The sequence below is a fragment of the Hyperoodon ampullatus genome (genome assembly GCF_949752795.1).
Source record: "Hyperoodon ampullatus genome assembly, chromosome: 4".
In the NCBI taxonomy this organism is placed as follows: Eukaryota; Metazoa; Chordata; class Mammalia; order Artiodactyla; family Ziphiidae; genus Hyperoodon; species Hyperoodon ampullatus.
The window spans coordinates 32,870,046-32,885,368 of record NC_136917.1 but is presented as its reverse complement, the minus strand read 5'-3'; the positions used below and the strand labels follow the sequence as shown (position 1 = coordinate 32,885,368).

At 53.5% G+C, this 15,323-nt stretch overlaps 1 protein-coding gene across 8 annotated transcripts in view; it reads right to left on the bottom strand.

Annotated features, from left to right (window-relative positions):
• Positions 1–2,773: 2,773 nt before the first annotated feature.
• SMARCA4 (SWI/SNF related BAF chromatin remodeling complex subunit ATPase 4) overlaps positions 2,774–15,323 on the bottom strand; it is a gene marked incomplete at its 5' end in the record, with an annotated part of 72,489 nt that continues 59,939 nt past the window's right edge. For 5 of the 8 annotated variants that reach the window (XM_079704004.1, XM_079704006.1, XM_079704005.1 and 2 more), the window contains 5 exons: positions 2,774–3,282; positions 5,439–5,581; positions 5,774–5,906; positions 6,582–6,683; positions 6,955–7,063. In XM_079704004.1, coding sequence (XP_079560130.1) covers positions 3,250–3,282; positions 5,439–5,581; positions 5,774–5,906; positions 6,582–6,683; positions 6,955–7,063 — 520 coding nt within the window. In that variant the 3' untranslated portion in view covers positions 2,774–3,249. The remainder of the gene's footprint in view (positions 3,283–5,438; positions 5,582–5,773; positions 5,907–6,581; positions 6,684–6,954; positions 7,064–15,323) is intronic. The other 3 variants (XM_079704011.1, XM_079704010.1, XM_079704008.1) reach the window with 1 other exon arrangement.

Sequence of the window (15,323 nt, the reverse complement as noted above, 5' to 3'; positions counted from 1 at the left end):
CAGAAGATAGGCTGCATTTCTCAGCTTCCTGTGCAGCTAGGTGTGGCCACTTGACTATGTTGTAGCCAACGAGCACGTAGGAGTGAAGTGTCAGTTTTCAGAGAGGATCTCCCTCCCCTTGCCTCCTTGTTGATGGCTGGAATGTGGAATGGATAGATGGAGCACCAGCAGCCATATTGGGCCATGAGGTGATGTTGGACATAGGGGTGGCAAGTACTAAAGCAACAAGACAGAGAAGGAGCTGTTCTCCAACACTGTGAGGCACCAACTCCAGACTTTGACATGAGAGAGGTATGAACTCATGGCAAGTAAGTATTATTTTGGATTTTGCTGCCATCTATTCACTAACAAACTATATCAGACAAACACTTTTCTCCTACTCAGATTTCACATATACTTTTTGCCCCCTCAAGGGACACATTTTTAAATTGGCCTCAGTCTAAATACCATGAAATCAAGGTGAGCTACTTTTCTGTAAACATTAAAATAAATTCAAATTTGTTAAAATGAAGTCGAAGCCATTCACACAAAAATGTGGACTTTCAAAATGACATGAGTATCTTGGCAAATCCACTCCATAAAAGCAACGTTAAAACTAGACAGAGTTGTCAAAAACAACCATTTCAAGATTCTGGAGATTAATCAAAGGCATTTGACAAATTAAGAAGAATTTACTCAAAAATAATTACTGAATGGCAAGGTAAGAGCAGTGGGAGGTAATGGTTTTTTTTTGGCCTCCCAGCTCCTATTGGACTGGACAAGCCATGAATATCACTGCTGGAGGGGGCTGACTTGACTAGGAGACAAGTAACACCTCAGGCCACTGGGCAAGTTGGAAACAGCAGGGATCTCAGGGTGGAATGAATGGGGAAGGCCAAGGCCTCTTAACTAGCTGAGGCTGAGATGCTGGCTGCAGATGGGTAAACTAGTCAGCATTCAATCGGGAGGTCCGGACAATGAAACAGTTGGCCCCTTGTATCCTGAGGGTCTGGAAAGCCGTGTGCACACACCAGGCTGCACGAGAGACAGAGGGAGCCCCATCAACCCACAAATCCAAGCAAGCTGCTCAGCAGGAGGCCATGTGCACGTGTTGAGAAGATGCAAGAGGGACGGCAGGAAGCAAAGGCAGGCCTGGCTTGCAAACTGCCTGAGCACGGGCCCCTGGCACAGGGCCTCACTGACTCAGGGGTTTGAGCACAACCTCTGTGTCATCACTGGCTGACCTAGGGGTGACTCCGAGAGGGAGTCAGCTTAAAGATAATGAAAAACAATAACTTTCAAAAATTGAGCAGAGACATAAACAGCTGCACACAGTGGCGGAGAGAGACCCTACAGAGTCAGCTCAGCAATAACTAAAACAAAACAAAAATGCCACCAGGACAACGGCCTGTGGTGGGGGGTTGGAATTCAGAGCTGCTAAAATCTATTATTTAAAAATGTCCATTTTTGAGGGACTTCCCTGGCGGTCCAGTGGTTAGGACTGTGCTTTTACTGCCGAGGGCATGGGTTCAATCCCTGGTTGGGGAGCTGTGGTCCCACAGGCCAGGCAGCAAGGCCAAAAAAAAAAAAAGGCAAGACATGCAAAGAAAGAGCAAAGTGTGACCCACCCTGAGGAAAAAAGCAGTCACTAGAAATGTTCTCTCCAGGGTCCAGATGCTGGACTTCACAGCAGTCAATAAAAATATGTTCAAAGAATTAAAGTGAACAGTGTTTGAAGAATTAAAGGCAAATATGATGACAATGACTCGCAAATGCAAGATCTTAATGAAGAGACAAAAACTATAGAACCCAAAGTAAGTTCTGGACTTGGGAGTTCTCCCTGATCACCTGGGCTCCCACAATGCCCTGGGATTCCTGTGTCACGGCTCTGACTGCTGTGTGGCACCTGCCGTTTTTTTCCAAAATAAATAAATTTATTTATTTATTTATGGCTGCTTTGGGTCTTTGTTGCTGCATGCGGACTTTCTCTAGTTGCGGCGAGTGGGGGCTACTCTTCGTTGTGGTGCACAGGCTTCTCACTGCGGTGGCTTCTCTTGTTGTGGAGCATGGGCTCTAGGCATGCAGGCTTCAGTAGTTGCAGCACGTGGGCTTCAGTAGTTGTGGCTTGCAGGCTCTAGAGCACAGGCTCAGTAGCTGTGGCGCATGGGCTTAGTTGCTCCGTGGAATGTGGGATCTTCCCGGACCAGGGCTCAAACCCGTGTCCCCAGCATTGGCAGGTGGATTTTTTTTTTTAATGTCTTTTGTATTTTTTTAACAACTTTACTGGAGTATAATTGCTTTACATTGTTGTGTTAGTTTCTGCTGTATAACAAAGTGAATCAGCTATACGTATACATATATCCCCACATCCCCTCCCTCTGGCAGGTGGATTCTTAACCACTGCGCCACCAGGGAAGTCCTGCACCTGCCTGTTTATGTGACTCTCTCCCCAACCCCACCTTAGCTGCAGAGGGGAAGGGACTGAGCTGTTTGCTCCCTGCATGACAGGGCAGGCTTGAACACATGATGGAGAATGGCAGTGGTAAGGGAGCCAGAGAGCCCAGGCTTGCAGTCAGATGGTGTGAGGCCTGGGCAAGGTGTTTGCCTTTGCGTGGGCTTCAGTGTCCTCCCCTGTGAAATGGGACCCCTGGGATCTGGTGATGGGAGGACAGGGCCCCAGATACGGTGAGGCCCCACATGGGGCCCCAGTGCCTCGCAGCGCTTGGGGTGGCAGCGGACATTCACCACCACCCCAGGAGGCAGGAATGAGTCCACCAGAAGACAAGACTTTTGTTGTAGGTTTAATTTATTACTGTTTGACATCCAGTGACACTGACATACCCCCGCCGGGCCTGTGGACCCCTGGCCCTGGCGAGTCTGACCTGTCCAATAAAATACAGTACGAGGAGTGGACGGCTACACACATGCATCCACAGCTTAAACTACAGTGATTCCAAACTGCGGCCGGAACAGTACTGCCAGGGAAGGAAAAGAAAAACAGGTGTCGTGTGTTCCCCAATTCATAATTCTTTTTTTTTTTCTTTTCTCATTTTAAACAGTTAATGCTGTTACAAGCGCTACTGATGCCAGGACAGGGCCAGACACAAACAGTCCTACATCTTCTCTGCTGTATAAATATGGAAGATTTTCGTTTATACAGTTTTATCCCAAGTCTGAAACTACATCTGCTGCTACCCGTTACTGCTAAGGGCTACACCATCTCAGATCTGGAACGAGCGGCTCGGGGTTGAGACTCTGGAATGTCGGGACTCAGTCTTCCTCGCTGCCACTTCCTGAGCGGTCCTGGAGTGGGGACAGGAGGAGAAAGCGTGAGTCAGCCCCACCCTCAGGAGCACCCCGACTGGCGCCGACCTCGGCTTTAGATGCACTCAACCACCAATGCAGGCAGCAGAACCGCTCTGCCCTGCAGGGAGTGGGCAGCCCTGGCTCCGCGAGGCTGGGTGCTGACTGGCCTTTGCCCTCATCCCCTGCTGCCACGGCCACTCCGCGACGTCACTGTTCTCCCACAGACTGTCCCCTGCGTCCACATCGACTCTTCCTTGGGACGTGGGAGGCTTGCTGGGCCTTCCCTGCTCTGTCCCACTGCTGTCTGCCTGTCCCTGTGCCCCTGACTTGCGGCTTTATTTTTATTTTTGTGGCCATGCCACGCAGCTTGCGGGATCTTAGTTCTCTGACCAGGGATGGAACCCGGGCCCACAGCAATTACAGCGCCAAGTCTTCACCACTGGACCGACAGGGAATTCCCCTGACCTGTGGCTTTAAAACCACCTTGGCGATTCCTGACCATGTAAAATCTCTGCTCTTCTGTATAAACATTTTAAACAGCTTGGCAAGGGCCAAAGAAGCCCTGCTGGATCCAGATGGGCAGATGGGGAGCTTTACAGCCCAGACCCTCCTCTCCAGAAACAAGGGCCACCACTCCCGTGTTCACAATGTCATTAATGTCCCCATAAGACCATGGATGTCTATGGTCAGATTTATTCTGAGGCACCTGGGTTTTTTTTTTCCTAATTAATTAATTTATTTATTTTTGGCTGTGTTGGGTCTTCATTGCTGCGCGCGGGCTTTCTCTAGTCGCAGTGAGCAGGGGCTTCTCATCGCAGTGGCTTCTCATTGCAGTGGCTTCTCTTGTGGCTGAGCACAGGCTCTAGGTGCGCAGGCTTCAGTAGTTGTGGCTCACGGGCTCTAGAGCGCAGGCTCAGCACTTGTGACGCATGGGCTTAGTTGCTCTGCGGCACGTGGGATCTTCCCGGACCAGGGCTTGAACCCGTGTCCCCTGCATTGGCAGGCGGATTCTTAACCACTGCGCCACCAGGGAAGTCCTGAGGCACCTGGTTTTGCTGCTATTGCAAATAGCTATACAAGAAAACTAACGAGGGACTTTCCTGGTGGTCCAGTGGTTAAGACTCCTCATTCTCAGTGCAGGGTGCCCGGGTTCCATCCCTGGTCGGGGAACTAGATACCACATGCATGCTGCAACCAAGAGTTCGCATGTCACAACTAAGGAGGCTGCGTGCTGCAACTAAGACCTGGTGCAACCAAATAAATAAATATTTTAAAAAAGAAAAAAAGAAGACTAACAACAACAAAATGCAAAATGGTGTTTGTCAGGCTGTTCCGGGAGCCAGGCCCCATGTAATCCACTTGACCTCCCTGCTTTGTAGACGTAGAGACAGGCTCAGAAGTAAAGCGAAATGCCCAGGTCCTACAGCAGGGAAGGGCCTGGTTTCCAGGCTAGAGCCAGAGGGCAAAGCTTATTTAAACCCAGCCAGTGGGTCTGCTCGTGCCCCCACGCCCATGAAACTGTCCAGGCCTGATGCTCCTGTGGCTCTTCCCTGGTGTGCGGGGGACTGCAGCCTGTGCCAGGGGGACCGTCACCGAGGCATCGCTCACAGCCCCGTTCACAAGGTCTGCTGCACAATGTTTTTATGACTGTGGATTATGGGACCTGTGTTTTTCACTTGCTTTTTCTTAACCCACTACCATTCTTTAAAAATCCCTCTAGACAGGCCAGAACAGAGCCACAAGCAGAGACCTGGGGTGCACGGCGTGTGCCCTGCGCAGTGAGGACACCATGGCAGTCCTGGCAGCTGGAGGGCCCTGTCCTGTGGGCATGGGGACCAGCTGGCAGCACCTCCGATCTCACCGCCTCCCGCCCAAACACTGCCGGCCCGAGCTCGGCAACCCTGGTGTCCTGGGTTGGCAGCTCTGCAGGCTGCTGCAGCAGCAACAGGCTGGGATGCCCCGCCTGAAGCCCATCAGCTCTAAGAGCAGTGCTTGTAGGGCCGCGTGGACTTGGACTTGAGTCCCAGGCCATATAAGGCTGAGCCTCGGTCTCCGCATCTGGGGAGCGGGGGTGTTGGCCTTGGACCAGGGCCCAGCACCTGGCAAGGGGCGGGTGTGCAGTGACCCGCCTGCCCGGGCCCCGCGGGCTTTACCTCGTCCTGCTCCTCCTCACTGTCGTCGTCGCTCACCACCGGCTTGGCCCTGGAGCCACGGCTCGGCCGCCGCCGGCCGCTCTTGAGCCGGTCCTGGGCCTTCTCCTTCCGGCCCAGCTTGATCTTCACTTTGACGGAGCGAGCTGGGGTGGGCACCAGGAGGAAAGATGTGAGCTCGGGAGAGCGTGGCACCTCGGAGCCAGGGGCGTCTGGGAGCCGTGTGGGCTTCGGGTCCTCTCAGGTGGGTGTGACCCCATCCCCGCCTCCCCCCACCCCGAGGATGGGCTGCAGCCCCTCCCCAATGCACCCCGCTGCCCCCCCCCGCCTAGACTCACACTCTGACTCCGAGCCTTCCTCCTCGCCCTCCTCTTCCTCCTCACTCTCCTCCCCTTCACTGTCTTCCTCCTTCTCGATTTTCTGCCGCACACTGGTGAAGACCGACTGGAGGACGATGGAGTCTTCGTAGATCTGGGTGGAAACACACAGGGCTCAGGTGCGGGGCCTGCTGGGGAGCTCCCCGCCCGCTGGGCCTCAGTCCTGGCAGAGGGACAGCTCAATAATCCTTTCCCAGCCGGTGCCCGAGAGAGCACTGGGTTGATGAAGTGGTCCCAGACAAAAGGTCCGGTGTGTTCGTTCAGAAATAACCACATGTTCCTCCCTCCCTTTGAAGAACTGCACTGAGCGCGTTTTTAAAGGCTCTGAGAGGGTCTGCCGTAACATTAGAAACGCGTGCCCCTCGTTGAAGCCAGCATGTCCCCCCAAATATATGACTATCGTATCTCTTTTCCGAGAGGCACCCATCCCGACACTTAGGGAAACTGTTAGGCTAATAAGGCTGAGTGTGTACATGAATTTCATCCCAGGATGGGACACAGCACAGGACTCCTTTCAAGAGAGTCCCCGAGTGAATTCAAAACAGATTCCGAGATGTACGCAGACTGTTCCCAGGGTCACCGTGGATGGATGGCACCGAGTCTATTTCCTCTTTTTAGTTTGTTTTTATTTTCTATTTTTTCAGTAATACACACACATTGCTTCTGTAATGAGTAAAATACTCCAAGGTGGAGGGAATCTTTTTTAAAACCAGTCAATTCACGGGAGGGGGTGTGCGGGGCGTGTCACCCGGGGCTGGGGGCTGCTCACCAGGGAGCCCTCCAGGTTGAAGGTCTGTGCGTTCTGGCACAGCAGCATCACGTCCTTCTCTAGGTCGTTGAGGCTGCGGTACTTGTGGCTGCGGATGCGCTCCTGTGGGCAGGAGAAGCAGCCTTACCTCTGGACCCCCTCACACCCGGCGTCCCTCTGCCTGACGAGGTCACGGCTGAACCCCCAGGCTCTGTGCAGACTCGGAGGCCCAGCTGTGGGTGCCGGGGAGGGGCCGCCCGTCACATCCTCAGGACCCCAACGGCCAACGCCTGGCTCCCTGCCTGGGGGGGCCCTCGGAATCCCGCAAACGCCGACGTGGCATGTCCCTGCGGGGAGCACCCCCGCCTTCCCCGCACACTCGGCACGGGGTTACCTTTATCTTCTTGAAGTCCACAGGCTTGCGGATGAGCTCGTAGTACTCGGGCAGCTCCTTGCGGGACGGCAGCTGGATGAACACCTCGCTGAGCTGACGTCCACTACTACTGCAAGGAGGGACACGGCGGCGTCACTCGCAGGCCCTGCCTGCCGGGGAGCCCTCGTCCCCTGCCCGGCGCCCCCCACCAGGCCACTTCCCCACTGCTTGAGGACAGAGCCGGTGAGAAATTCAAAGCTGACTTGGGAATTATTTCCTGTACCTGTGCTGTCTTTTGAGTTCTGGAACATTTCTGAGGTGCAGCCATGCAGAGAGACCCCTGATGCATTTGAATCGAGGCTCCGAACTCACCCAACTTCCTCCCATCGCCCCCCAACCCCAGCCCTGGAGGAAACAGCAACACGTGCCACATGCAGCAAAAGCCTTGGCACTTGAATGAGGGAGAAGAACCCTGATTATTTATTTACGACGCAAAAAATCAGTTTGCTCATGTTGGGAGCATCAAGTGCCAGCATCTGCAGAGGCCAGTTTCCCAAGCATACTGTGCACCTCTCACAGGCAGCACGTACAAGCGGTGAACTTCGAGAATCTGGCCAAAACCCAAGGAAAGATGTCCCCCGGCAAGATGCTAATGGATGACAAAAGCTGTTTTCTAGTCTTTCCCAACGAGAAGGTGCTTGCTTTGCATGAGGGAGCAGAGGAAAGACGTGCCGTGAGTGGCCATGAGATGAGGAACCCGAGCACTGGGCCGCCAGGCTGTGCCACACCTGTGCCTGGCTATGCTGGGGCCAGGAGCTCCGAGGCAACATCCTCCCAGTGCCTGGACGAGGAGGGGGCGAACAGAGAGACATCCACCCTCAGCCTCCCTTCAGCCTCCAGCGTGGCGATGCTGTCCCCTGGCAACGCCAGTTTTAGACCCGCTAAATTAACGCTGCAGCCCTCTAACAGGCTTGTACGTGGTGCCAGGGCCATGGGCTCCGTGCTCACCCGTGGCATCCACACAGGTGGCCTGGCCTCGGGGTGTGCGTGGTCCTTCAGGGAGCTCAGGAAGCGGTACTCCAGCGCCATCATACAGAGGGAAATTCCAGAGCAAAACCCTCATAAACCTCTGGGGGAATTGCGTCCTTGAGGAATAAAAGGCCCACCTGGCCTGAGAACTGTTGTCTGGTGCAACGTGCTGAGGGCAGAGGGCCTGAAACTGGGCGTGTGTGAGGGAGGGGCAGGGCGCCAGGGTCACGGGGGACTTTTAAAACTGCCTTCTCTTGATGGTGAAGACCTCTTGAAAAGCCACTGCCGTAAGATTTTCCTTGCCAAAGTGCTGAGAAGTCATTTTTAATCCTTAGAAGTCCCCTGGAGAGCCCTCACCACCCCCCCAACAGGGGCTGGTGTGGCCTTCCAGGCTTGCTCACCAGCGCCCCCCTCCTCGGGGCTGCTTGGCCCTCCAGGTGGGCTGCCCGGGACCTCCAATGTCAGCGCCCCTCTCCACCTGCTCAGTCACCTCAGAATCACCGAAGTGGCTGCTCCCCCAGGGAACCCCGGCTCCCACCCTCACCTCCGCATAAATGTCATCTTCCCAACACCTCGTAATAACACGGATGACTGAGATGACACGTAAAGGCACAAGCCTTCAGTGCTTGCTCCCATGAGCCTCCCCGACCTCCAGCACCTGGCCGAGCTTGGCCTCCTCTTGAACTTGAGGTTACGGGATCCCACAGGGTGAGCTCCCAGGCCTGGCCTCCCCGCTCACCACTGTCGGTGAGACATGCCTCCTGCCTTGTGAGACTTGCTCTGAAGAAGTTTCTGCCAGGCAGAATTGTTGGAACTCCATCTCTGGCTCTGCTCTGTGTCCGGCTGCCTGGCAGCGGTGGGCACGCGAGTGAAGGAGCCTGAGAGAATCCTGATGCTGTCAGGATCGGCCCTGTGACCCCAATTCAGATACAAAGAAAGGAAGCACCCACCATGGCCCTACTGCCTCCAGCCTGGCCTGTCACCTGGTTTTTGGTAACACTAGCAATGGTGGCTGCTGTTACATATGACAGTGACGTTATTTTCCAGCCTCTAGATGTCAGCTCCCACAGCAGGGATTTTCTTCCACCTCGTTCACTGCCCTGTCCCCATCACATCGGGACATGAGACACAGAGGGGCTCAGAGTGACTAGGGCCTTGCCTGGAGCTCCAATTCCTCCCACATCTAGCCCAGAGGTCATTTCTTACTGAACGAGGTTTGTGACCACGCGGTGGGGGAGGCCTTATCTAGTTTTCTAAGCCCTTCTCCTTGGAGCCTGAAAAGCCCTGGTTGGGACCCTTTTATTTAACCTGCCCAGATGGTCTCCTCCCTATGGGAATGTGCCTTCCCCCAAACCAACTCAGGCTTCTGGTGGGGCTGCCCGTCACTGAGTCCCCACCTCTCCCCCCAAGACTATGGCGCGGACAAGCACAGTTCCTCAGCCGTCTGGTCTCAGTGACTGGTCCAGGCAAGAGCCTGGGACACAGCCAGCCAATAAGAGCTCTTCCCTGGGCCTTTTTACCAGGAGCTGGGGAAGCAGAGGTCTTTTTTCTTGGTGTGTGAGGCCTTGAGGACGGTGCCCAGAGCTGTGTTTCACCACAGGGGTAAGGGGAGAGGTGGCAGGTGGCTCTGGGTCCTGAAAGCTAGACTTCATTAACTCCTCCATGGCCTCCAAGCCAAAGGAACCCCTGTTCTGCTTGCAGGGCTTAGACCTGAGTTCCTGATACCTAGAGCCCCAAAGTCTAAATGGACACATCCTTTGATGTGTCCTTGAAACAAAATGATAACATGTGAAGGAGAAACAAAGAATCAGAAGAGACAAAAAGCAAAACAAACAAAGCAAACAAAAAAACAGACCCAAACCCCCGAACAGGACAGAACCACAGACTCTCAGTATTTAAGAGGTCATCTGTCGATATCCCATTCGAACAGATGGAGAAACCAGAGAGGTTAGGAGAGCTGGCCCAGACACAGAAAATTGGTGGCAGGCAAGACCTGAGCACAGGTCCCCTAGGCTAAGTCAGGGGTCTCTCCCATCCTTTCCCATATACTGTTCTAGTATCTTTTTGTTGTTGTTGTCCCTTTTTTGGAGGGGGCCGCACTGCACGGTTTGCGGGATCTTAGTTCCCCAACCAGGGATCGAACCCGGGCCCTCGGCAGTGAGAGCGTGGAGCCCTAATCACTGGACCGCCAGGGAATTCCCCCCATGTACTCTTCTAAATCAAGGGTCAGCAAACTTCGTCTATGAACAGCCAGTATAAATGTTATAGGCTTTGTGGGCCATACCACCTCTGTTACAACTACTCAACTCTGCAGTCGTTGCACCAAAGTGGCCACAGAGAACATGTAGGCCAACGGAGTTTGGCTGTATTCCTCATTTATAAGAAACAAAATCTGATTTTCATATAATTTCACATCATGAAATAGTATTCTTCTTTTGATTCTCTGAAACTCATCTAAAAAGAAAATCTTAATTCACAGACTACACACATACAAGTGGTGGCCCATATCTATATTTTTGCTAGTTTGCAAATTTGGTTTGTTGACCCCTGGTATGAATCCTGAAAATAACAGAAAGAATGTCTGTATTGGGGATGATAACATACTGCTTGATACCTTCCATTCCTCACCCTTTGACCAGGGCAGACATTGCAAATGGATCAGAGCACTATCTCTTGAGCCCTCATAGCCTCAGGCAGGCAGAAGCAATCAACTGAAGATAGTACTCAAGACAGATCCTAGCTGCCTCCTCCCCAGTCCCTCAGCCCCACTCTCCTTCCTAGAGTGCAGTTCAGACCCTCTTCCCATGACACCTCTTGATAACATCTTCTCACCCTGGGACTATTTTCTCTTTTGATGCTTAGTGAACTGAGCCAGCAAGGGTCCTGGATATGAGCAGGCCAGGATTTTAAAAACTGACTTAGCAGCAGAACATTTATCTGAAACAGAATCTCAGATTACGTGTATGTACACCATACATGAAATTTGAAAATGATACAATGAAACACATTAAAGAGGTATTAGTACAAAATTACTTTCCAGGTTCAATTTTTTGACCCATTACAAAGTCAAGGATATCTCGAGAGTTAGAAAAGTGAGAAGTCTGGGGCAGATCCACTTACAAATTTTTACTAAGAACCTCCACCTGCCAGGCATCCACCCTTAAAAGATCAATCTCAGTGTCAGATTTATGGCTGTGTGGTACAGAAAAACTCCTGACTCATGCACGAGTGAAAGGAAATGATATTCACCAAGGAACCTGCCAACAAGGAAGGTCTGTAGGCTGCCTGCCCTGCACTCTTAGCACACTCTTCCAACAAAGAGGGAGGGTGGGGAAGCTCTACTGCAGGGTCCACATGCTGAGGGCTGGACTGGCTGTAGGTCACAAAGCTGATTAAGAATCTCATGAGCCAAAATTTCTAATGAACTGATTATTTTACAGGAGGCAATGACACAGCTGGGGGCTCATGTTTCTTAATACAGTTCAATGATGAAATCCAAATCTCATTTTAAAGAAAACCTGACCACCCCCACCCCCGCTAAGCTGGATTTGAAACCACTTAGTGTGAAACCCTCATTCTGGAGAAGAGGGTCACATGGCAAGCCGCAGAAGCCGGATCATAATCCAGCCTGGCTCTCAGGGGTGGCATCTACTCCAAGCGTACGTTCCAGCTTCCCCAAGCTGACCTGAACGCCGCGAGGGCCAGTGCTGTGCTCTGCTGTGGCAGCTACTCAGGGATGTTAGCTGCGGGTAACGAGCACCGTTCATGGCACTGCAAAGAACATTTCTCAGGACCAGGGAGAAGATGAAAATGAGAGGCACAGCAAGCCCAGGAGCTGTGGCCGGAGGTGGGCGGAGCTGGTCATGTGAGTGCAGGGAAGCCCAAGGCCACTCTGCAGGGCTGAGTGACCTCGGTCTTGAGGAGCGTGCTTCCTGTTTGGAGCCCCCATGTTACCACCCGCAGCTCTGAGTACCGAGCGGCGCCAAGGCAGAGAGGCCTCAAGCTCCTTCTCAAGTGGCAGGATGGCCACCCTGGGAGCTACGGGTGCTGGGGATCCCTGGACTGCTGGGACCAAGGTGTGTCTGGGGGTTGGCGGGTGGGGAAACCGTGCTGCCACCATCCGGGACCCACAGACCCACTTCCACACCTACCCGGAGGCCCCCTCAGACACTCTCTCTTCCCTCCTCCTAACTTTTTTTTTTTTTTGCGGTACGCGGGCCTCTCACTGTTGTGGCCTCTCCTATTGCGGAGCATAGGCTCCAGACGTGCAGGCTCAGCGGCCATGGCTCACAGGCCTAGCCGCTCTGCGGCACGTGGGATCCTCCCGGACCGGGGCACGAACCCGTGTCCCCTGCATCGGCAGGTGGACCCCCAACCACTGCGCCACCAGGGAAGCCCCCTCCTCCTAACTTTTAATCTTAGTTAAATTGCATTTTTAATTTAGTTTCTGAGTTTCACCTCAGAAGTTTGACACTTCTCAATCTGCTTTTCAATTCTTTTATCTAGCTGTCTCCTGGCTTCATTTTAAATTTTACCTGTGTTTTGGTAATTTCTCATTTATTTGACCTTGACTTTGGACCTTTTTATTCATCCTTTCCCCTCTCCTCGTTTTTCTTCCCCGGTTGTTTGGAATTTTCCATTTTACACCTCCTGCCTTACCTGTTTATTCTATTCTACTGATACTTTCACGAATGTTCCTCTACTGCTTCCTGAGTACAGAAGCAGCACATACCTGCTGAAATGCACTGAGCACTTCACAGGATCTCACAGGGGACTCCGAGGGGGGCAGAGGGACGGGAGGGGCGGGCTGCCACCTGCTCACCCAAACCTACTTGTTTCCGGAGTCCAGGTATCTATCTGTACCTGTCCTATTTTAAGCTTTTATGTAACTCTACTTTTAAGACCCTTAAAACTAGAGCCCTGTTTTTTGTTGCTGTTTTGGCGTGCTCTGTCTCCACCATGGCGATTAGCAGTGGGGAGTGAAGCGGGGGGGATGGAATCGGCCTAACTGGGCAGGTGGGGCTTCTTCCCACAAATTCTGTGGCAGGCTCAGAACCTCAGCACGGCTCAGCAAGGCCACCTGGGCTAACCCTCTCGTGGCTTTGAGCCCCACTCGGCTAGCAGCCTGGCCTGTGCCCACGCTCAGGCGGGCCCGGGGATTAATGATGGGGATCAGCACTGTTCTCAAGACATCTCACCTCGGCGCCTCTCACGCCAGGCTCTGGACTCGGGGCTGAGCAGACAGCACTGACCCCACAGATGGAGGGCCGCCTCTTGCCCTGCAGTGCCCATTCCAAGCTTGGGCTCCTGATGAAGGGCCAGTGCACCCTTCCAGAGGCCGAGGCAGGAGAAGCCTGAGGCCTCCCTGCACCCTCAGGAAAGGGCTCCAAGACCCGCCCACCCTCCACCCTCTCCCTTCTCCCCAGAGGCCTGTTCTGAAGGGCCTGGAGCCAACTGGGGTGTCCTCTCCTAGAGAATGTTTCTGCCTGACAACCTGCCCTGGAGCCTGTTACACTGCCCCAGTTTTTCTTGCCAATCAAAGCACCACCTTTCAACTGAAGAGCCATCTGCTTTTTGATTCTAATCAAGGTGATGCAGGGCCCCTGCAAGGACAGAGGGCAAGTACTGATAGGGTTTGGGGAGTGGCCACTAGGCCTGGCTGAAGCTGCCACCGTGGATGTGGTGGGGCCCTTCGTCACCCACAGTGGATCTGGCATTGATCCCTGATCTCTGTGACACTCAAAGCCTATGGTCCTGACAGGGCTGCTGCCTCCTAGTAAGAGGACAGGAGAAGGGGACCCAGAGGGCCCACCTAGTGGGGCTCAGCCCTGGGAGGCTTAGCCTGGGCGGCCTGTACACATCACCAACTTTCTGAACCATCTGGAAATAACTTATGAGTATCTCATAAAAACAAAGATGTTCTCTTCCATGACCCTGGCTCGATGATCAAATTCAGGAACCCTGGTGCCGATGCACCTCCACTGTCCAATGCAGAGTCTTTACAGCAGTGACAACTCTGCCCTGTAGCAGTTAACGGTCAAGCTCTACACATCAGCCAGCGGGGTACAGAAGGGGCTCTGTGGGGTCCTCTGGAGCCTGTCTCCTGAGGTGGCGCCTTCCAGCAGATGCACTTCTCTGAAGCCATCCTAAAGGCGCCGCAGGATGCGCCCTGGAGCACACATCTGCTGACTGGCGCTTGGAGACGGTGCCTAAATGCCTCGGCCACCAGCTGCTGACTCCCTCCGAAGGACCAGGGGAGAAGACAGCCACCGGCAGCACACGCAGCTCCACGACAAATCCCAACCTGACCCTGCAGCCTAACTTACTGGTGCGCTTAGATATTTTAAAGTGAAAATCCCTACTTCCAGCTTAATTCCTTAATTCTGGTTTCACTTCTGGCTGATAACCCGAGGGTTCCTCCGTGCAGTTTCGGGATTTCCAACCACCAAGGAGAAGGCACCCTGCGAGGCCCTGCGTGTGGGATTGGCCTCCGGGCCCCTGCATGCGCAGTCCCCTGGCCTGTGATGCTCCTTCCCTCCTCTTCCCTGGCGGGCCCCTGCTTTTCCTCAGGCTCTGCTTATGTGGCACTCCTCCCGGAGGCCATACTGGACCCCAAGGTTGCCTGTGCCAGCCCTCAGTTGCGTACAACTGCAGACTCTTCCAGCGTTTTCCCACCGTGACCCCACGGGAGGACATGTATTTTCACCGCCACCCAGCAGAGGGTCGCAGCTGCGAAGGCTGGAGACCTCACAACTCCAGGGAGGGCCGCTCACAGGGTGAACTGGGGCCTCGGGAGGGGTGGGCCTGGCAGCCCTGAACACACGTGAAAGATGCAAAAGCTTCCAAATCAGGACATTACCTGCGTGAAGATCAGGATGTACATGGAAAGGTTCTATCAAACATGACGGCACTGGTATTTTAACACAACTGGGGTGGTGGGGGGGTAGGGATCTTGAAATCAACACTCAGTAGCAACATTTGGAGTGGTGCAAACTGGGGGCGGGGCGGCCCTGCTGAGACTCAGCAGCAGAGGCATGGCCGAGCCGCCTCTCTCTGGAGTCACTGCTTCAAGGTGCAACCCCACTTCCACCACAGTCACTGGGGGCAGGAACAGCAGCGCCACGGCCCCTGCTCAGCAAGGCAGTCTCCCCACTCTGAATCCAAACGCTGGCGATGTCCTGTAATCATTCTTTGGTGTCCAGGAAGAACCAAGCTGTAACAATAAGTTCTCTCCTCAGGATCCACATTTAACTCAGGTACAGAGTTTAGCTAATCATAGGGTTCTAGCAAGCAAATGGGATTGTTAAATCCAAAGTTTCATTTTCTCTTCTAGAAAGGAGCAATTGGAAGTCTGAGACAAG